We start from the raw sequence: 23,478 nt of genomic DNA, 5'->3' as shown, positions 1-23,478 counted from the left end.
ACAGACAAACCAAGTTCTCACCCTCATAAAACTTACCCTCTAGTTTGGGAAAGACACACTAGAATGTGAAAGTAGATTATAAGTGCTATGGAGAAGAATATTTAAAAATAAGCAGGGAAGAGAGAAAATTATGTATGACTGCGCTTTTACATAAAGATTTGAGAAGGCAGTATTTGAGTAGAAACGTGAAGGATGTGTGAGTGTGGCAGAGAGAACAGATGTGCAGGCTGACGTGACCTGGCGTGTTCAAGGAGCCTCCAGGCCAACATGGCTGGAACAGAGTTTGCAGAAAAGAAGTGAGAGGTTAATGGCAGGAGTGGCAGAAGCAGGTTGTAGTATCTTAAAAGTCAATGTAAGGCATCTGGCTTTTTTAACAGGTGAAACAGGAAGACAATGGAGGGTTTCGAGCTCTGGCAGTTAAGTATTAGCTGAAGCAGGGGCAAGGAACACCACTTAAATATTCTAAATAGCTTTAGATAGCTAGTGGGTACTATATTAGATGTCGGCACATGGACAGTATTTAAAGTCATGAGGTGAGAAGAGTTCAAGGGAGTAACTGCAGACAGAAAAGGCCAAGTACTGGGCCCTGGAACCTCTTCACCTCTGGTGGGATGTGGAAGATGCAGCCAAGGAGATGGCAGGGGACAGGGGGCGGGGGAGGGAGGAGAACAAGTGAAGTGAAGGACTTTCAAGGAGGGAGAGACTGACAGGATAAACTGACAGCTCAGGTAAAACGAAGACTGAGAATTAACCTTCAGATTCAGATTTGGACTGTCTATGTATACAATCATGTTACCTACAAAATAAACATACTTTATCCTTCCCTATTTTTGTATCTTTGACTTTTCTTGCCTTACTGCATGAACTAGGACTGCCAGTACAACACTGAATAGAAATGTTGAAAGTAGAAATTCTTCTTTTGCCATTAGATATGATGTTAATTTTGTGTAAATACACCATCAACTTGAAGATAAGTTTGTTGAGTTTTTATCATGAACTGAGATTAAATTTCATCAGATGCCTTTTCTGCATCTATTTAAATGATCTTACAGTTTTTTGCCTTTACTCAATTATGTGGTGAATTACATTGATTTCTCCCTAATTCATACAAGTATTTAGTAATAACTGTAGAAATCCCAAAGAACCTTAGCATCCAATGTAGGCAATTACAAGTGGACTGAAGCCATCCTCTTAGCAAGAGTTGCCCCAAGCAACAAAAAGACAATCACCATGAATTCTAGATTATTTGACTGATACATTACTTATGTATTTAGTTTCCATTAGGCATTTGTACCAATGAATCTAAGAAGACTGAAAGAATGGGTAGTGATTCTGAGTGAGGTGTGGACCTTGGTGCCAGATACATCCTAGGGGGAGAGAAGAACAAAGCCACTGCTTCCAGTATCAGGGCTGTGAAGATCAACAGTCCTATCCAAATGGGCCACTAAGCCTTAAAAAGCTCGTCCTGCTCTATTCACCTCTGTACTATGAAAGGTTCTTGCTTTCGGGGGCGGGAGGAGTGGGCAAAAGTTCATTTCTGGGAATTTTCAGTGAGTGAGCACCATGACAGTCATTTCTGATCCCTTCCCTCAGCTGCTGTGGCAAAAAATGAGGCAAAGGAGGACACAGAGCAAGAAAATACTTAGACCGCAGACTCTTACAGAACGGACACTCCTGCCCTTGTTTGCAGTGGTCATTACAATTAACGTACCACTTTTTTAAGTTCTATGCTGCTACCTGTTTCCCTCTGTTGAGCAGTTATAGGTCTAGAATCATATAATTCTAAACCTCAGTCTCTGTGAAGCTGAATCTTCGGGTTGCTTCTGAAGGGTTCAGTCACACCAACTAATAGTAGAGCTGTCAGACAATGTGGCTTTGCAAGGATTGGCCCCCTACTTAATAACAATTGGGGTGAATTCCCTATAACAAAGGGCCTGGATGTCTGTTTCATGAAAACCACGTAAATCGGGGCAGGATGCCACAGGAGCTGCGTAAGACCCTCATGGCAGTGAGACTGTTAGTTGTGAAGCACAAACAGGGTGACTATACTTCAGCTGAGACATCCTCCATGCCGGTGTGAGTTCTGATTTCTCGGGATAGTATAAAGGAGGCAAAACAATGTAAAGGAAACAGTGCCAGAGCGCAAGTCCAGTTCTGCCTCACACTGCCGCCCACCTCAGGCTGCCTGTGCCGTGTGGTGCCACGCTACTCCCCCAAAACACACTGCCTCCTAATCTGCCCTGGATATCCAGGGAAGGATGAAAGAAAGGAAACGTAGTGACAGCTGACCATTTAGTAGAAATGAGTCTTGCTTTTTTTTTTTTGCGGTACGCGGGCCTCTCACTGTTGTGGGCTCTCCCATTGCGGAGCACAGGCTCCGGACACGCAGGCTCAGCGGCCATGGCTCACGGGCCCAGCTGCCCCGCGGCATGTGGGATCTTCCCGGACCGGGGCACGAACCCGTGTCCCCTGCATCGGCAGGCGGATTCTCAACCACTGCGCCACCAGGGAAGCCCCGAGTCTTGCTTTTGTATAACTAGGAAAGGCTATATTTTTAACTTTCCATTTCTCCTTATTCTATCTACCAGGAAACCCTGACTACAAATCAAAGAAGTGCTACGAAGAGGAGCCTCAAGCACTAACTGGCAGCCATTTGGAGACGACAGGTACTAAGAGATTATGTGTAGCAGAACCCAACTCCAAAGAAATCGAAGCACCAAGGCTGGGAGGCAGCAGGTACGAGGAGTAGGTCTGGAGGACCCACCGTAGGGTCTCCTGGCTACACCACCCTGCACTGCACGAAGATGGTGTTCTCCCTGGTGCAGAGGGGCAGGTGTGTTTCCAGGGTGGTGGCTTGTCGGGGTGGCCCAGACGGAGACTTTGGGGCCTGACCTGCTTCCTTCTTGGGTACCTTCTGCTCCTGCTCGGCATCACAGTCCCTCAACCCATCTTCTCCGGCTTCTGCAGTTCCATTTCTGAGCTTCCTTAGCTCGCTTCTTGGCGCCATGCTTCTTCTCTTCCTCTCGTTCCACGTGTACGTGCCACTGCCTGTTACTCTGACCTTCGTGTGTTATAACATCTTGTTTGCAAACTGCTTGTGCTGCTTCTCATCTAAGCAACCACTCACCACTCTGTCTAGGACAAAGGCTGGATCTGTCCTGCAGTAAACTGTCAGTGGATTGATTCTGTGTCCTCAAACACTTGGTACAGCTGGACCTGAGTAAAACCACCTGCAACAGAGGCTGGCAGACACTGGCCATCTGGTCAGCCTCCAGCACCTGGGTCTCCTCAACAGACTGGTCCATCCTGCCTGCCACTTTGTTCAGCCCAAGAAACCCAGGCTCTGGGGCTCCGACAGGCAGGGGGAAGGCAGCTGAGGACCACAGACTTGTCTAGTGTCTACAGGGCAGACACGCCCACACCCTGCACCACAGCCACCTCACTGAGCTCTGACTGTCAAGCTAGGCTTGTAGTTGTGGTTACTCTGCTCAAATATAACAAGTCCAAGTTCTGATATATTACTAGACTCAATCTGCTAATGTTGTGCTGAGAATCTCTACTTCTATTGATATATTATGAAGAATACTAGCTTGTAACTTCCTTTTCCTGTTGCATCCATGTCAGGTTTTGGTATCAGGGTTATGCTGGTCTCATCCAATGAGTTGATAAGGGTTTCATTTTCTGCCCTTTTTTGGTTTTTGCGGCCATGCTGCACAGCTTGCAGTGAAAGCACCGAGTCCTAACCACTGGACTGCCAGGGAACTCCCCCAAACTGGCATTTCTTTAGCCTTATACAGAATTGGGCCTGAGGAATTTTTGTGGGGTAGATTTTTAATTGCAGATTCAATTAATGTAACAGACACAGGATTCTTCCATTTTTCTGTGTCAGCTTAGAAAGCTGTGTTACTGAAAGGACTTGTTGATTTCTTCTATGCCGTCAAAATTGTTCAGAATAGCTTCTTGATCTTGTCTTTGCTATTTCCTTTCTACTTGTATTTAATTTGCTGGCTTTCTACTTTCTTCAGATGGAAGCTTATTTATCTTTTTGTTATCAATTTCTAGTTTAATTCTTTCACGGTCAGCAACTGGCTGTATTTCAATCCTTTGTAATTTGTTGAGTCTTGCTTCATGGACCAGTAATATGGTCTATTCTGGTGAATGTTCCTTATGCATTTGAAAAGCATATTAGAAGTAGCACGATAGGGACTTCCCTGGTGGCACAGTGGTTAAGAATCCACCCGCGGGCTTCGCTGGTGGCGCAGTAGTTGAGAGTCCGCCTGCTGATGCAGGGGACACGGGTTCGTGCCCCGGTCCCGAAGCGGATGGGCCCGTGAGCCATGACCGCTGGGCCTGTGCGTCCGGAGCCTGTGCTCCGCAACGGGAGAGGCCACATCAGTGAGGGGCCCGCGTACCGCAAAAAAAGAAGAAAAAAAAAAGAATCCACCTGCTAAAGCAGGGGACACGGGTTCGAGCCCTGGTCTGGGAAGATCCCACATGCCATGGAGCAACTAAGCCCGTGCGCCACAACTACTGAGCCCGCGTGCCTAGAGCCCATGCTCTGCAACAAGTGAAGCCACCTCAATGAGCAGCCCACGCACCACAACAAAGAATAGCCCCCGCTCGCTGAAACTAGAGAAAGACCACGCGCAGCAACGAAGACCCAACACAGCCAAAATTAGATAGATAGATAAATAAATAAAAATAAATTAAAAAAAAAGAAGTAGCACAACAGAAATAAGGGTTGGATTGAGTATATTTACAGTGTTGTTCCATATCCTGATTTTTCAACTGCTTGTTCTGTCAATTTTTGAGATAGGTGTGTTAAAATCTCCAACTCACTGTGAATTCATCTACTTTCCCTTTTATCTCTGTCAACTTTTGCTTCGTGTACTTTTTAAAATTATTTCTTTATTTATCTTATCTTTGGCTGTGTTGGGTCTTTGTTGCTGTGCGCGGGCTTTCTCTAGTTGTGGCGAGCTCTTCATTGCGGTGCATGGGCTTCTCACTGCGGTGGCTTCTCTAGTTGCAGAGCAAGGGCTTTAGGCACACGGGCTTCAGTAGTTGTGGTGCACGGGCTTAGTTGCTCCGCGGCATGTGGGATCTTCCTGGGCCTGGCTCGAACCCATGTCCTCTGCATTGGCAGGAGGATTCTTAACCACTGCGCCACCAGGGAAGTCCTTGCTTTGTGTACTTTAAATGTGTTAGTAGTACACCTGCATAAACAATTGGACCATTTAGCACAAGGTCATGGGCAACTTGGACATGGGCAACTTGGACAAGAGGTTTTAATAGACTAGAAGGAGGCAAAAGCTTGACCGGAGTGGATTCAAGAAAATGGGAAGAATGAAACAATACAATACATAAAAACAGCTCTTTTGAGAAATTTTACTGTGAAGGAAAAGAAGCAGGGTGCTTAAGGCAAAAGAAAGTTTTTAGATAAAAAACATACTATTATTTCTCTAATGAAGATCCAGTAGAGATAGGAGACTGATAAGCAGGAAAGATGTTAGGGCTCACTAGACAAGGAGCAGCTGGGTTTTGCTGGGAGCAAGAAGAGTCCATTTCACAGCACCGGGGGAGACGGCAGACCTTATGGGCACAGAGGCTGCATGTGGAAATTATCCATTGATTACTTTTATTTTTGTGGTCAAATGGCCAGACCATTTTACCTTATAGTGAGTATGGGGAAGGAGATATTGCAAGTTTGAGGAAATAAGGTATACACTAAGTTATTTAAGAGAGTAAGAGAGTGAGGAGACTAAGAATATATGGTCTGAGTGATGGGCAGCATGAATAAAACACTAAAAGCTCAAATACTGACCGAGTTGCAGGCATTTGCTCGTTCAATTTTAGAAAGACCCTTCAATTCAGTATCAAATACATTCATCTTCTCTACCAGGCAAGTGAGAGCAGTCTCTGTAGCTTCTCCAACTTTTTCATACACACCCTTCGCCTGTAGTAGTTAAAAGCATACAAATTACAAAAAGGGAAAAGTAGTCAATTTTCTTTACTAAAGACCTTTTCCAGGTGGACAATCTCTCGTCCATTGGACCATTATTCTTTGGGCCATTTTTATCCTATTCTGGAGCATATGATCCAGATAATTAAAAATAAACTCAGAGCATAGGTGTGCATTTTATCTTTTTCTAATAATTAGGTCTTTCATTTCCCTTAACCATAAGAAGCCAATAATCACAGTATTAATTCAAACATAGGGAGCTTTCAAACAGTATTTGTAATTCCTTGTCATTATTTATCATTCTACAGAGTTTACATTCTGTTTCTGTTGGGGACTGGCTTGCCTTTAGAAACCAAAGAATTTATCTCACTGTTTATAATTAAAAAGGGAGGAAAAAAGGTTTTCTGTTGGTTAAATTTTATATTATATCATCATCATCATCATCATCATCATCAAAACAACCTTCTAAGCCTCAGCCTGTCCTCTAGGACATAATGTTACCCATCTTAAAAAGCAAGATCAATACCCTATACTTTCAGGAAAAAGTATCCTGGGTTTTAATCATTTATAGTAACTAGGCTATACACAGAAGAGAACATCATGTATGCTACAACTCCTAGTTAAGTAACTGCAATGCTCAGTCACAGAGAATATATGAAAGGCTCCCAGCTTCCTTTGGGTAGGTCATGCTGGCTCTGATAGATAGGCTCTTAATGGAAAGGAAAAATAAAACCAGGAACCCATACTTTCAAAAAGGGAGGAAGGAAGGCTGGATTTTCATTCCACCCACCGCACCCTTGAACTAGGAACAGCCAGGTCTAGTTTCTCATTTGTGAGGAGGCTTACCTCATTGTAATCCAAAGCAGAGTCATTACAGAGAGCACAAATTGTTGCCAATTCCACAAGACCATCATATTGATGACAATTTACTGGTTTATCATCTTTATGTCTGTCAAAATAAAAAGTAACTCTTAGAACACACTGTGGTCATCTCTATTGATTTTTATTTAATTATTTACTAATAAATAGAATTTTGTGGACAACAGACCGGCAAGCTTTTCAAAAGAAATCTGATGCTGGAGACAGAATGTGTCTCTGGTATCAGTAGTCAATCAGTAAAGACCAGGAATTCTTAGTTAATGAAATTCCTCCACCACTGGTATCAATGAAAAGCAAACAGGAATTCCCTGGCGGTCCAGTGGTTAGGACTCGGTGCTCTCACTGCCAGGGCCCTGGGTCCAATTCCTGGTCAGGGAACTAAGATCCCGCAAGCCGTGCAGCGCGACCAAAAAAACCAAACCAAAACCAAACCCAAAACCAAACCAAAGCAAACCAGAAACCCCACTTGAAAATTTAGGCTTCAAAAGATGAAAAAGGGTCACTGGCGTATACAACCTGTAATATCAATTTCAATTTCCAAAGTAGGTATTATCAATTTTGTTTTTAAAGAAAATGAACTACTCTGATAAACATGAGCCACATTAGGAAAACTGTCTGAACATTTTAGAGACACTGCAAGTCTATACAAGCACAAAACTACCAGAGTGGAGCCTTTAAAAGACAAGGAGGGATTACTCACATTTCTCCGATAGGTGCATATGTTGATCCAGTTATGGTAAACTCATTAAGGGAACAAGTATCACTGTCAACTTTGTCCAGAATGAACATCTACAGGAAAAAAAAAAAAAAGCCTAAGTGTTGAAAAGGTATAAAAAATATGCTAGAAAAAACATATAACATTTGCTAAGACAAAAGGCCTTTCTCACTTAAGTATCAATGTTAACGAAAGTGATTAATTGAAGCTCAGCATGAGGAATATTGTCCCTTATTCCAACTGGACACTATTAAGACTGCCTCCCCGGTCCACCTAACAGTCTGAGAAACAGCATCACCGAGGAGCTGAATAAATAATAAGCAGCAACAGCACCAGACACAGAAGAGAACCCACGTGAAATCTGAGTTATGAGGACTCTGGGTCAGTCAATTCCAAAGACTCAGCAGTACTCTTTAGAATGCTCAGAATTCCAAATTTCAAATGGCTGGCTGAGGAAGTGACATCGGTATTCCTGCCTTAGAGCTAACAGTAAAAGCCTAGGAAGAATAAACTCACATTTCAGAGTTGCATAAACACTCCCCAAGTAAAATAAGACAAATTGCTTCTCTACTTTTTCCTACTTATTTTTATTGCAGCAATAGCTCATTTTCTATGAAGCTGCACAACTACGTGTATACAGTAAGGAGCCCGCAGAGCTGAATGAACTGATGCTACCAAGACAATACAGATGGAAGCATGCTTAGGAAAGAATTCTTAATTTTACAGAATAATAAAGTGACATAAGCTAGTTTCTTAAAGATGGCTTTCTTTTTCTTGGTTTGTTTTCCAATTATAATTCATAAGTCCAGTTTGGAACGATCAAACCATTCTACAATAAGGAATTTTTAAAATGTTAAACTAAAGTAAAATAGGGCCATGTAATGCTTTAAAAACATCTTTTCAGAGCATTCTGACTCATATTCAGTAAGAAAATCTGCTCATTTTTATTTTAAAATCACTTCTTTTGCCTCATAAGATTTGCTTATTATATAGCACATTTTTTCCCCACATCTTTATTGGAGTATAAATGCTTTACAATGTTGTGTTAGTTTCTGCTGTACAACAAAGTGAATCGGCTATATGCATACATATATCCCCATATCCCCTCCCTCTTAAGCCTCCCTCCCACCCTCCCTTATCCCATCCCTCTAGGTCGTCACAAGGCATGGAGTTGATCTCCTTGTGCTATGCAGCAGCTTCCCACTAGCCATCCATTTTACATTTGATAGTGTATATATGTCAATTATAGCACATATTTTTAAATTCCAAAAGCTTCATTTCAAAAGTACACTCAAAACTAAATCAACCTTGGAACTGAACTAAAGCTATGAATAAGACAAAACGATTTTTTTAAAATTAAAATATACAATGGGATTTAAAACTGTGATGACTCCTGATAAAAGGTGCTAGTTCAAACACATATAACTGGTGTGTCAAATGAGGAAAAGATTCATGTCCAAGGTCACATGCAGCAAGATCACCAATCTCTACAACTACAACATCTAAAAAAGGAAGCTTGGCACAAAGCTCTTTCCAAAGATGTCTGACATTTACAGAAGAGGAAACAAAGGACTAGAGAGGTTAAAAGATGTGCTCACAGTTACACAATTATTAAGTGGAAGAAAGAGAACCAGGTTTACCAATGTTTCCCATCAGAAAATTCAACTTAACCTTTCTATTAAAAGTTGTGTGACCCTCGGACACGTCACAACTTCTCAGAGCCTAAGTTTTCTAACCTCTTGAGCAGGATTACCATATGATTCAAATAAAGTCACATGTGAAAAATTAACTGCACTAAGCCTTATCAAAGCAAGTTGGCATCATTATTACTATACACCATGCCATTTCTTTAATGACACTTTATAAAAGTGAAACTCTTTGGGTCTATACCAGAGTCCAAAATATTCTAAGACATTCAGAATTCTAACCCACACCAACTAAATCTGAATGCACATGGGCATTTTAGACTGCAAGCCAGTAAACCATTTAGAAACTGCATGATGAAAGTATCTCGAAGTCAAGGGCAGTTATGCAATCCACTGCAAGAAACCTCCTGTAGAATACTGATTAGCATCAGCTTTCTGTTGCCAAATGTAGAACAGAACAAAGAGCCAAGCTATTTCTTTAATAGAACATTTTAAATCAAATCATTTAAGGGAAAATATAAGAACAAAAACATTTTTATCATGGACTGTGTTTTAGTCTTAGTTTGAAGTCTGAAGCTGCCACAACCTTACCATTTTTTAAAGATTACAATTTCACACACTGCTCTACCTTCATGGATATAAGGACTATTCTGAGGAATTAAAGCTTACAGTCTAAGTTTAAACAATTTCCTGGGGGAAACTAAACAGGTAAAATGAAATTCCCTTTCTCTCCCCCAATCAATCAGCTTTTAGCAGACAACTAGCTTTTAGCAGATTCGTCCAACCGTTTCGGTTCCAAGGAAAGAGAACTTAGGTAGCTCAGTTACACCCCGCATCTACTCAAGAAACTCAAGACAAGCTAGAAGCTTACCACTTGAGAGAACACCCCAGTGTGTTTTAAACACCTGTCCATTCACTCTAAATCTGGGTTTTGGACAACACAAAAAGTTGAGGGTGTGTATATCAAAAAAATACCATGAATATAAATTTGGCAAGAAAAAGATTCAGAGGGTTCAACTGTATTAAAACAAGAACAATTTCCAGTGCTAAAAAAACATTAACTAAAACCTGGAGATAAGGCCAAGGGGAGGATGGCATGTCCTTTCAATGTCATTCAGAAGTATTACTTAACAAGCACACTCAAAGATTTAGTGTTCTGGAAAAATATAACATTCTTTCACTGTGCTATTAATAAGGGCTTATGTTTTATGAAGTTGTGGCTTTTTGTCCTATATAAAAGATAACCTTAGTTTTACTGCCCTATAGGATATTAACCAGTTTTTGTAATCTAACACACATCAATTCTATTCTAATATTGAGCACTTCCTCACATGGTCCTGTAACCAGTTTTACCATCTTACTGGTTCTCCCTCATTGAATTAATGAGCCAAATAGAATCTTTGACATGTGTCCACTCAATATTTGTATGAGTTGTGTACCTTTTAGAAAATTACTTTGAACTGTACATAGTAGTTTTTTTGTGTGCGTGTGTCAATTTTGTATTTATCCTTCAAGTTTTATTGAGATATAAGTGACGTACAGCACTGTATAAGCTTAAGGTATACAGCACAATGATATGACTTATGATCATCATGAAATGATTATCACAATAAGTTTAATGAACATCATCTAATATATACAAAATAAAAAAGTTTTCTCCTTGTGATGAGAACTCTTAAGATTTACTCTCTTGACAACTTTCATATATAACGTACAGCAGTGCTAATTATATTTATCATGTTGTACATTACATTCCCTAAGACTTATTTATCCTATAACTTTGTACCTTTTGATCACCTTCATCCAATTCCTCCCCCTCCCACACACACCCTGCCTCTGATAATCACAAATTTGATCTCTTTTTCTATGTTTGTTTTTGAAGTGTAATTGACCTAAAACTTCCTGGTGCATGGATAGTGATGAAATATTTCTATACATTTCAAAATGATCATCATGGTAAGTCTAGTTCTCATCTGTCACCATACAAAGATATTACATTTTTATTGACCGTGTTCCCTGCACTCTACATTTCATACCCATGACACACTTATTCTGTAACTGGAAGTTTGTACCTCAATTTCCCTCATCTGTTTCTCTCATCACCCCCCACCTCGAAGTTGTTTAAACAAAACCTAGGGGAACTGAATTACATGAAAGAACTTCATTCAGCTGTACCATTACATTATTTCTTTAGTTCTTATTTTGCTAAGGGAAGGTTTAAAGTTTTTAATTTTATCCCCAAGTGATGGTCAAAACAACCTAAGGAAGGAAGGATGAACACAGAGAATGAAGCAAGTTAAAGGCAATTATTTACTTTTCAAGAAGAAAACATGTCTCATTCAATGTGTTAAGGAAGTACCAATTAGAATTTTATGTAGGCAGGTAACTAGCTGGTTTATAGAACTCTTCCTTTGAAGCTCGTGTTAACATACATACACTTAGAGAAGAACAGGGAAATAAAGTAAGCATAGTCACCTAACACATTTACAGACTGCTTACAGTTATTTCCCCAGTACAAATGTATCAGCCATGTAGATAACCTTTATTTCATGACACAATTTTGGGAATTAAATGATTAATTCCTCTGAAGTATACGAAATTACCCTTGGGCTCAAGCTACACATACAACCCAATTTGCTTAAAGCACATAAAAAGGTATCAAATTATAAATCAAAGGTTTTAAGATCCAGCAATCCCACTCCTGGGCATATATCCAAAAACGATGAAAAGATATATGCACCCCCAGTGTTCATAGCAGCACTATTTACAATAGTCAAGACACAGAGGGGGACTTCCCTGGTGGCGCAGTGGTTAAGAATCTGCCTGTCAATGCAGGGGACACGGGTTCGAGCCCTGGTCTGGGAAGATCCCACATGCCGTGGAGCAACTTAATCCGTGTGCCACAACTACTGAGCCTGCGTGCTGCAACTACTGAAGCCTGTGCACCTAGAGCCCATGCTCCACAAGAGAAGCCACCGCAATAAGAAGCCTGCACACTGCAACAAAGAGTAAGTAGTCCCTGCTCACCGCAACTAGAGAAAGCCCGTGTGCAGCAACGAAGACCCAACGCAGCCAAAAAAAAAAAAAAAAGACATAGAGGGACTTCCCTGGTGGTCCAGTGGGTAGGACTCCACGCTCCCAATGCAGGGGACCCAGGTTCAATCCCTGGTTGGGGAGCTGGATCCAGCACGCATGCCACAACTAAGAGTTCGCATGCCGCAACTAAGAGCCCACATACAAAGAAGTCTGCACGCTGCAACTAGAAAAAGATCCTGCATGCTGCAGCTGAGACCCAGCACAGCAAAGAAAGGGAGGTGGGTAGGGAGGCAGGGAGGGAGGGAGGAAGACATGGGAAGAAACCTAAGTTATCTGTCCATCGATAGATGAATGGATAAGGAGATGTGGTATATAGATATACAATGGAATATTACTCAGCCATAAAAAAGAATGAAAATAGTGCCACTTGTTATATGTGGAATCTAAAAAAAAAAAGGGTACAAATGAACTTATTTACAAAACAGAAGTAGAGTTATGGATGTAGAAAACAAACTATGGTTACCAGGGGATAAGCAGTGGGAGGGATAACGTGGGAGACTGGGGTTGACATACACATACTTCTATATATAAAACAGATCACTAATAAGAACCTGCTGTATAACACAGGGAACTCTACTCAATACTCTGTAATGGCCTACATGGGAAAAGAATCTGAAAAAAAAAGCAGGTATATGTGTATGTGTAACTGATTCACTTTGCTATACACCTGAAACTAACACAACATTGTAAATCGACTATACTCCAATAAAAATTTTTAAAAAAAGGAAAGAAAATAATGCCACTTGCAGCAACATGGATGGACCTAGAGATTATCATACTAAGTGAAGTAAGTCAGAGAAAGACAAATATTGCTTGTATGTGGAATCGTAAAAAAAAAAAAAAAGACACAAATGAACTTATTTACAAAACAGAAACAGACCCACAGACATAGAAAACAAACTTATGGTTACCAAAGGAGAAAGGGGGAGGGGGGAGTGGGAGGGGGGAAGGGGGAGGAGGGATAAATTAGGAGTTTGGGATTAACATATACATGCTACTATATATAAAACAGATAACCAACAAGGACTTACTGTATAGCACAGGGAACTATACTCAATATTTTCTAGTAACCTCTAAGGGGAAAGAATCTAAAAATTATATATATATATATATGTAACTGAATCACTTTGCTGTATACCCGAAACTAACACAACACTCTAAACCAACTATACTTCAATAAAAATAAAATAAAAAAACAAATCACACAGGGAGCTCTACTTCACTTCGCTGTACAGTAGAAACTAACATAATATCGTGAAACAACTATATACCAATTAAAAAAAATAGTAATTAAAAAAATAACAAATCAAAGGTTTTGATGGCACGAAGGCATATTCTTAGGATGAATGAACAACCATGACCTGCAAAGATTCTGTAACTACTCCCACTTACCCTGCAGACTGACATCTGGTTCGTTGTCAGTGTACCAGTCTTGTCTGAGCAGATAACAGAAGTGCAACCAAGGGTTTCCACGGAAGGGAGACTTCGAACAATGGCATTTTTCTTTGCCATTCTGCGAGTTCCAAGAGCCAGACAGGTGGTGATGACAGCGGGCAGACCTTCAGGAATGGCTGCTACAGCCAGGGCCACAGCAATTTTAAAGTAGTAAATAGCACCTCTGATCCAGGAGCCTCCATGAACTGGGTCATTGAAGTGTCCAATGTTTATGATCCAGACCGCAATGCATATGAGGGAGATGACTTTGGACAGCTGTTCCCCAAACTCATCTAGTTTCTGCTGGAGGGGTGTTCTCTCCTGTTCCGTGGCCACCATTTCATCCCGGATCTTGCCAATTTCAGTGTTAACTCCAGTTGCCACCACCACTCCCATGGCTTTGCCGGCAGCAATGTTTGTACCCTAGGACAGAAGTAGAGAAATGGTTACAAGATTAACACCACACCCAATTTAAATACTGACTAGTAAATTCAGACTTGTGTGGATTTTCAAGAGGGCACCAAGATTCTCTCACCACATTCTACTGGGCCTTCCAGTGGCAACCAGCCATCTAACTTTGATGATGATGCAGGCAGTGTGGTCCACTTCTCCCTGATTTGATTCTCCATCAAATTAGAATGGTACCTACTTGCCCCAGAGCCCTCTACACTGGCCCACCTTGAATCTCTATTCACAATACTGAGCCTGGCTTGCAGACTAGCTTTGGGCTGGGACAGCGCTTAACCCCTCTGTGTTCCTGACTTTTCATACTTCATACAGCTCTCAACCCTAAGCATTCTTCACCTCTGGCTCCAACAACTCAACCCCTCCTACTTTTATCACCCATAATAAGGAGGGCAACCAGGACCACGGGCTGTCCTTGAGGACCTCCACTTAAGCACTAGTATTCAAAGATCAATACAATCAAGTGTAAGGTTTCCCCCACCCCATTTTAATTCCTAAATGTTGGAAGAACAGGGCTTCATTATTTTCATTGTAGCTCTACTTTTTTACTTACTATGGGGTGGTTAGATTCCCATGCCAACCCACAAAAGCCCACTACTTGAAATACCACTTTAAGTTCTAAACAAACAAAAACTATAAATTTCCCAACTTTCTATTTCAAAAAAATTTAACAGAAAAATTGAAGTAGTACAATGAACATCCATCCATTTTCACCCAGACTCACCAATTATTAATGGTTTGCCACATTTGCTTTCTCTCTAAACACACATTGTGAACTACACACAGTTATCATCCACATCATTTTGAAAACATCCCTTTATAGGCTAAGTCTTTTCCAAACAAAGTACTCACAGAAAAGAGCATGTTCTTCTTATCTTGATTGACGGCCCGTGGGTCAGGGACGGGGTCAGTGTGCTTGATGACAGACACAGATTCACCTAAGCAGGTTGTGATACAGAAGGTTTGTTTAGATCTGTGCAGTCTGCACCTAGAACCTTGGTACCCTCATCCACTCATGCCACTACCACTCTCAGGAAAAAGAAAAAAAAGGCCCAATTCATTCAAAAGAACAGAAACTAGTAAAATTCAGTAATAGAAACTAATTTCAAAGAAAAAAAATCAAAATAAAGGAATTTAATTTTGAAGTAAAATTCCAGTCAATTACCTTTATTTTCTTGAATAACTATACAAATTTAGTTCATTTTCAGGTATCATTTTATACTCTAATATTATGAATGTAGATTTTTTGTATACTTATATACACATACACTCTGATACTTAAGAAGGTGAAAGTATATTTATTTTAACAAAATGAACAAACTGTAGGTACAGTATATGAATACTGAGGATCATCCACTGGAAAGCCTGTTTTTGTTTTTGTTCAATAATGCCAAAGATGAGAAATGAAAACATTGTTCTAGAAATATCTGCACGCAGTAATCAGACCATTCTATTTCAATAAACCAAAATGAAAAACAGCAAGAGACTAAGAAATAAGTCTACTAAGAAGTAAGAAGTCTCTAAGAAGAGACTACTTCTTAGAACTTTCATAATGTCTGAATCTAGTTTCAACTTAACATCACTTATGAAATGCAGTTGATCCTTGAAAACCGCAGGAGTTAGGGGCACCAACCCTCTGCACAGTCATAAATCTGCACAGAACTTATGGTTGGCCCTCCGTATACGCAATTCCTCTATAACTGCGGTTCTGCATCTGAGGATTCAACCAACTAGTATAGTGTAAGTACTGTAGTATTTACTATTGAAAAAAATCCGCAGATAAGTGAACCCACACAATTCAAACCCATGTTGTTCAAGGGTTAACTGTATATAATGAGGGTGAAATATGGCCCTAGTTGTTAGGTCAAATTCCAGGTAGCAAATTTCACTCTCAAAATTTAACAAAAGAATCTGGTTCTTCAATCTAGCCTAAAACTAGAGTATGACTTTAAAACAAAAAAACAACATTCAAGAAACTCTATGGAAAGTTTTAAAATGGAAATTATTTTTGTAGGCACAATATGAGAATTTCATACATTCAACCCAATCAATTCCCTACCATTTTATGGCTTAATCAGCTTCCAGGTTGTTGCTGCTAATGGGAGTTTTAGTAGATAAGCTATTCATAAAGAAACAATAAAAAACACAGAGCCTAGGTTACTCACATCCCTACTTCTATGACATGAGTTGCTTTTCAAAACTAATAATCAGATAAATCTTTGGATTTTATATTTACTCTCTATTTAGTTCAGGTTAGCATTGTGCTTAATCTTCTGACCACCTTACTTCCAGTTAATATGAACCCTCCACCCTAGACTGTGCCTGTATCAAACAAAAACGGGAAAATGTTCCAAACAATCCCAAATCTAAGTGTGCAAACTTTAGGTAGTAAACATTCACCATTTTGGAGGGTGCTAACTTTTGTTAATTGTACATCTGATTATTGCAAAGTATGTCAGATATGAAATTAGCATTCCTGGAGTCTATATTTTTCCTGCTTGGAAAAAGAACACTAAGTAATTAATTCACTTTCCACAAAACAGAGAGACAACACTACTTCAACCTTAAGAATATTACCTCTGCTACTGAAGGAATTTGTAACACTTTAAAAAAATTTTTAAAGGTAAGTTTAAATCAAAACTAATTTTTAATAAAATTTAAAGATAAATAGGACTTCTGAGGTGAAAGCCAGTTGTTTTTAAATCATAGCTTTACCTCATGTATTGGCAAAAAGCCTAACTGATAAAGCATTAAGAAATAAATATGCTGGAGAGGATTAAGAGACAGTGGGGGGCTTCCCTGGCGGCGCAGTGGTTGAGAATCCGCCTGCCGATGCAGGGGACACGGGTTCGTGCCCCGGTCCGGGAAGATCCCACATGCCGCGGAGCGGCTGGGCCCGTGAGCCATGGCCGCTGAGCCTGTGCGTCTGGAGCCTGTGCTCCGCAACGGGAGAGGCCACAGCAATGAGAGGCCCGCGTACCGCAAAAAAAAAAAAGAGAGAGACAGTGGGGCAAGAAGTCAACTCAGTTATTAGCACATGGAACCTGAGGGAGCCTTCGGAAATTAAACAACCTTCCAATATGTAATACTTACCTGTGAGAATTGACTGGTCAACTCTTAGAGTAGTAGATCTGATGGAAGTTAATCTTATATCAGCAGGAACTTTGTCACCAACTAATTGGGGAGGAAAAAAAGTCAGCTAAAATAAGCAACTTTTGCAATCATGTTACATAAAGAAAAATCTGTCTCCAAATCAAACACAATTTTTAAAGGAAATAAATAGCCTGTATACAGCACAAATATATAAAAATCTGCTACAGGGAAATTCCCTGGCAGTCCAGTGGTTAGGACTCCAAGCTCCCACTGCAGGGGGCACGGGTTTGATCCTGGGGAACTAAGATCCCGCAGGCCACATGGCATGGCAGGGAGGAAAAAAAAAAAAAAAAAAAAACTGCTACAATAAGCAATATAATCAACTTATTCTCAGGGTCATAAAAACTCTTCCTGGATAGATACAAGATTTGAAGTACACAAGAAGAGAATAATGATGCTCGGGCCAACAGCTCTAAGTATACATTATTTGTACACCTACACACACACACAGCATGGTGAAGGGGACTGAATTGTACAAGCCACGATTTATTCCACTAGGAAAGCCAAATTACCATGAACAGGAAACATGCCTCTATAAAAAGATGTTCAATTAATATCACTCGTAAAAGAAAGGCAAGATAAAACTACACAGAGAGACCACTTTTAAACTATCAAATTGACAAAGGAGTTGAGAAAAATGCACCAAGTTTGAAAGGATGTATAGAAACAGGGCTTCTTATACAGGGTGACTGTAAGATGTGGCAAGTTTAGTTTTAATAAGCAAAAAAACAAACCAAAACAAAACCAGAGGCACAAATCATTTAGAGGCAAGTGCATGAGCAGATATTAATGAAAACTCGGTGTTAGTGCACTAACAAGGACAAACTGAATATAATGTCACTAAACATACCATGTAATGTTAGTAACCCATTTAGTATTAATTCAACTACGCGTCAGTAACCCATTTAGTATTCTTAATTCAACTACGCGTCCAGACTTTGTGACGACCCTATATATACTGCTGAGTACGAAGAAAAAAACTTACAAAATCTCTGGAGGGCAAACTGGCAATACATATCAAAATTGCAAAGCACAGGAGTTCCCTGGTGGTCCAGTGGTTGGGACTCCACGCTTTGCTTTCACTGCTGAGGGCGTGGGTTCGATTCCTGGTCAGGGACCTGGGATCCCCGCAAGCCGCGTGGCGCGGCCAAAAAAAAAAAAAAAAATGCAAAGCACAATCTTTTTATCCCATAAATTCCACTACAAAGAATTTATTCTACAGATATGCTTGCTGTATATGGTTCGTTTTTTTTTTTATCAGCAGTAGAAAAAAGACAACTCTATTCATACTAAAGTAAAAACTTCCTCTAAGACATACTGTACATTAAGTGAGGGAAACACAAGTGTGAAGCATCATGTACATGGAGCTCCACTGGTATGAGAAAATACCTCTGGGAAGATGTAACAGACTTGCACCACTAGGGAGCAGGACATGAGTGGCAGGAGACTTTTCACCTTGTACCTTTTGGTACCTTTTGAAGTTTGAATTATCAGATAAATGAATAAACCTCTTGCATAACCTCTAGAAGATCTTTAAGTCAACTGAGTTTTCTTTTCTGGGCCAAAGAGTCCCTTTAACAGCTCTTAAACAGACCATGTCTTAGTCCCTTTCCTTGACATATTTGAAGTAAATGCCACAACACAGACCCAGGAACAGATAAAGCCAATATTTCACCTGCACCTTGAGAACAATGCCCAGGGTACTGTAGGTGTTCAAATATTACCAGATGAGTATGCATCAGTACCAAAGCAACTGGATAGTAAAAAAATAAGTAGACAACAGCTTTCCCTGGCTTTCTGAAAGGTACTACGGTGGTTTTAGAAGTCTTACGCAAGGACAGCTAAAAGTCAGAAAAAATAAGCACAGTCCCCCCTACAACTGCATATGGTATTTTTAAGTTAAATCTTAATTTTCAAGACTTACCCTACTATACCGAACTGTAACTGTCACTGGTTATACATAAACTGGCAAAACAGCCATTCTGTCCAAGAAGTAGATTTATTTCATTTGTTAAACCTTTAATTTAGTTCTAATTTCTCTGTATCTCAGAGCTTTTAAATTCAGGGAGAGTATGGTGTGCTTTCTGAGCTCTAGTTCATGAAACAACCCTATAATCTAAGTAGGAAATGTAGTCACAAGGTGGCACAGAAAGAGACTGCCTATATATAATCTCAAGAGGCAAAGATCATCCCTGCATTTGACTGCAGGGACACATTAAGTTAAGGTGAAATTCCTGCTGGAAATGCTTATGCAACAAACAGCAATATTCTGACTGAAGAAATTAGAACCTTTCATTTTAATATAATTCTGCTCATACTACAATAAAGTAACCATACCCTAAACTTTAGTGACCTTCAACACCTAAAATAACCCATGAAGATAAAACTTTAAAATCAATTTAGGGAATTCCCTGGGAGCCCAGTTGTTAGGACTACACACATTCACTGCCAAGGGCGTGGGTTCGATCCCTGGTTGGGGAACTAAGATCCTGCAAGCTGCACAGCATGGCCAAAAAATAAAATAAAATAAACTTTAAAAAAAAAACTTTTTCCGGGCTTCCCTGGTGGCGCAGTGGTTGAGAGTCCGCCTGCCGATACAGGGGACATGGGTTCGTGCCCCGGTCTGGGAAGATTCCGCATGCCGCGGAGTGGCTGGGCCCGTGAGCCATGGCCGCTGAGCCTGCGCGTCTGGGAGCCTGTGCTCTGCAACGGGAGAGGCCATAACAGTGAGAGGCCTGCGTACCGCTTAAAAAAAAAAAAAAAAAACTTTTTCTGTATTGGTTCTGTTTGTCATAATTAATTTTATCCCACATGACCCTGAACATGAAAAGAATGCAAGTTCAATGATGAGCATATGACCCTAAATGGAAAAACTACCTGAAAATGTTCCTTTAACGTCTGAAGCAATTTATGTCATGATCCTACAGGAGCAGAAAACTTCTAACATGGTATAGAGGTCGCCACAATCTATAAGCATGTCTGCACTGTAACAACTGAACATAAACCAGCAATCTAAAAGCACAACGCAGGGAATTTCCTGGCGATCCAGTGGTTAGGACTCCTCACTTCCACTGCAGGGGGCACAGGGTTCGATCCCTGGTTGGGGAACTAAGATCGCACATGCCAAGTGGTGCAGTCAAAAAAGAAAAAAAAGCAGGGGGAGCAGAAGGCATCATTTTATACTGAAAGTTGAATCTCTTACTTCTTTTTAAACAATTTCATATATTAGCACTAGCTCATACTCTCATATACCTGACCACAATTTAATTAAGGCCAGGAAATCTAATATTCAAATTGAGGACCCAAAAGTTTTATCTTGCCATTTACTTTGCTGTGTTTCAGTGGAAGCTCAGAGGATTAAAAATGAATGAAAAATGTGTTTTTGAGGCAAGAAATACCAAGGATTAAATTTCTTTCCTGGGTAACACAGTCAACATATATGCTACTAGTTTAAGGTGGGATTGATACTATATATGCAGCATTTAAAATTATATTTAAACTGGCACTACAAAGAAACCAGCTATTTTTCCCCTATATGTTTTAAATATATGAGGGCTGTCTCTTTGCTGCACAAAAATTATATTCATATACATTTAATTACTGGTTAAATATTCAAGAATGAGTCAAATGTAAAATGCTAATGGAGGGACTTCCCTGGTGGCGCAGTGGTTAAGAATCCGCCTGCCAATGCAGGGGACGTGGGTTAGAGCCCTGGTCCGGGAAGATCCCACATGCCGCGGAGCAACTAAGCCCGTGTGCCACAACTACTGAGCCTGTTCTCTAGAGCCTGTGAGCCACAACTACTGAGCCTGCGTACCACAACTACTAACGCCTGCGCGCCTAGAGCCCGTGCTCCACAACAAGAGAAGCCACCACAATGAGAAGCCCGCGCACCTCAGTGAAGAGTAGACCCCGCTCACCACAACTAGAGAAAGCCCGCGCACAGCAACGAAGACCAGCCAAAAATAAATAAGTTTAAAATACTAGCGGAACAAGTGACTGGGAAGTCCTTAAAAACTGACCTCAAGCTCTTCTTCACTTTTCTTCCATCCTGTAACAGCCATTCTAAAATTAAGAGATGACCTGGGGGCCTTTTATAAACTACAGAATCTCAGGACCTGCTCTTCAAGAGTCTGGGGTCTAGGAATTCATATTTTAAAGAAATTCTCCAAGCACACTAAAAAATTAATATAAGAAGAAAGAAGAAGTCTAGCACCTGGTGTCACAGATCCTGTGAGGCCGTGTTTAGAACAGCCTTTACTATGTGCCGTTTCTCATGTGCCACGTATGCCACAGCTCTAGACCAAGAAGACCCTAAATCCCCCAACACTCGGGCAATGTACTACCTTAAAGTTTCACATTTAATTTGTTTCCATTATAAACCGATCTCTTTGTGGAAAGGTACTAAATAGCATAAATCCAAACTGGTTTTAAAAATCTGCCAAATTCTACTACTCTCTTAGCTAGACAGACCCCCGCCCCCGCCCCGCCTCACATCATCTTGACCAACCCAACTCATGCCCTCATTCTAGACAGGAAACTAAAGGTAGTAAGTAAAAGGAGTCTTACCTAAGGAGCCTCAATTAATGAAAGACTTCCTTTATCTTACTGTGTGACTCTGTGCTTTTTGTTTGTAGGAGTCAATTTAGGATTAAATCTGTTAGGAAGCTGGTTGTCTAAGGAAGTAAAAAATCCATGAAAGCAAAGATTCAATGAATACTTTCCCACTAAGACATAATTCTCCTTTGTCTGCAGGCTTCTGTGAATTCCACACAGAGAGTTCTGTGCATGAGGAGTAGGCAGCCAACACTGATGATCACATCCAGTGATACTTCCCTGATGGGGAATGTCAGTGCCCTTAGGGCAAGTGGTAGTGGAAAATTCTTACTCTTGCCAAGGGGATGCTCTGCAATATTTTCCTCTGAAAATTTTTTTGTCTCCTGAGTCCAGGCAGTGTAATAAAAGAATAAACTCTGTTATAAACTACCTTCTATTTGTTTAACATCTGACACTTCAAATTCAGCTCTTGGCTCCTTAAGTCTGTAGCTCTTTAAAACCTGCTATCACAGATTTCCACTCTGAACAAATTCTTCAATGTATACTTTATGCTAGGTTACCAAGAATGCAAGTAAAAGTCATTTAAAGGAAATAATTACTTGGCCACATTTTAGAATCGAATGAACACAAGCTTTCTTTACCTTAAAACCTAGGAAGGAGTTTTATAAAGCCAGGATACTTTAACATTGTTTATATCATTACGTCAAAAAGACTGATGGTTAAAATCAGTACTACTCAGAAAAAGCCTTTTTTGAATTGATTATATATAAGGAAAAAAATCTAGTTTATTGTGGCAAATTCTACCAGTTATTCAAATCTTTTTTTTAAAAGAAAACTATACATAAGATCAGAAATTATCTCCTAAATACCACTACTGTTTCTGAGTTTAGATGGCAGAGGAAAAATGACCCACAATAGAATGAATTAACCTAAATTACTTAAACATTTAACTATGACTCAAATACTTTCACTCTTTGCAATTTGAGTCATAAATTTTGTAGTCAGGAAGAACGAATGAAATTCTTCACTTGAGAAGCCCTACTTGCCTACTTAAAGCTACTTCTAGGCCTCAGGGTGAGCATGGAAGGAACATTACAAACTGCCATACTTTATACCATATTTGTTCCCAGTCTGGTTTTTTGGATGTATTATCTAAGATGAAATGAAACTCATCTTTTAAGAATGCAGATATATAATTCTTTTCTTTAAAACCTTTGAACAGCTTCTTCCTACTAGACTTTAAATAAAGTTTAGTATCTTAACCATGGTTTTTAACACCCTCCATGACCCAATTGCTCTTACTTTTTATGACTCTCCCCTTCCCTCTAAGCTTCAAACACAAACACAAATGCTCTTCAGTTCCTCAAAGTTCTGAGTCTTCACAAAAAGCAAGGCTTTCCTTGAACTTCCAAGATTAAGAGATACCAACCTAACAGAGAGCTGTCCTTTCCTAACACTCACCACATTACATATTTGATGTGTCTTCCTCACTAGACCCAAAAGCTCCAAGAAGGCAGTCACTTAGTCACCACTGATTTCCCAGGTCCTGGTATTGTGCTGGCACATAGTGGCTA

General features: G+C 40.2%; 1 protein-coding gene across 3 annotated transcripts in view; it reads right to left on the bottom strand.

Moving 5' to 3' along the window:
- Window positions 1–23,478, bottom strand: part of ATP2A2 (ATPase sarcoplasmic/endoplasmic reticulum Ca2+ transporting 2) — a 62,483-nt gene that overhangs the window by 11,445 nt on the left and 27,560 nt on the right. For all 3 annotated transcript variants that reach the window (XM_060119287.1, XM_060119289.1, XM_060119290.1), the window contains exons 6-11: window positions 17,288–17,368; window positions 15,047–15,132; window positions 13,688–14,152; window positions 7,539–7,627; window positions 6,806–6,908; window positions 5,822–5,953 (exon numbers count right to left, since the gene is read on the bottom strand). In XM_060119287.1, the coding sequence (XP_059975270.1) occupies window positions 5,822–5,953; window positions 6,806–6,908; window positions 7,539–7,627; window positions 13,688–14,152; window positions 15,047–15,132; window positions 17,288–17,368 (956 nt within the window). The remainder of the gene's footprint in view (window positions 1–5,821; window positions 5,954–6,805; window positions 6,909–7,538; window positions 7,628–13,687; window positions 14,153–15,046; window positions 15,133–17,287; window positions 17,369–23,478) is intronic.

The sequence above is a fragment of the Mesoplodon densirostris genome, chromosome 15, assembly GCF_025265405.1.
Source record: "Mesoplodon densirostris isolate mMesDen1 chromosome 15, mMesDen1 primary haplotype, whole genome shotgun sequence".
Taxonomy (NCBI): domain Eukaryota; kingdom Metazoa; phylum Chordata; class Mammalia; order Artiodactyla; family Ziphiidae; genus Mesoplodon; species Mesoplodon densirostris.
The sequence above is the reverse complement of the archived record's forward strand: the minus strand, read 5'-3'. Positions and strand labels throughout refer to the sequence as shown.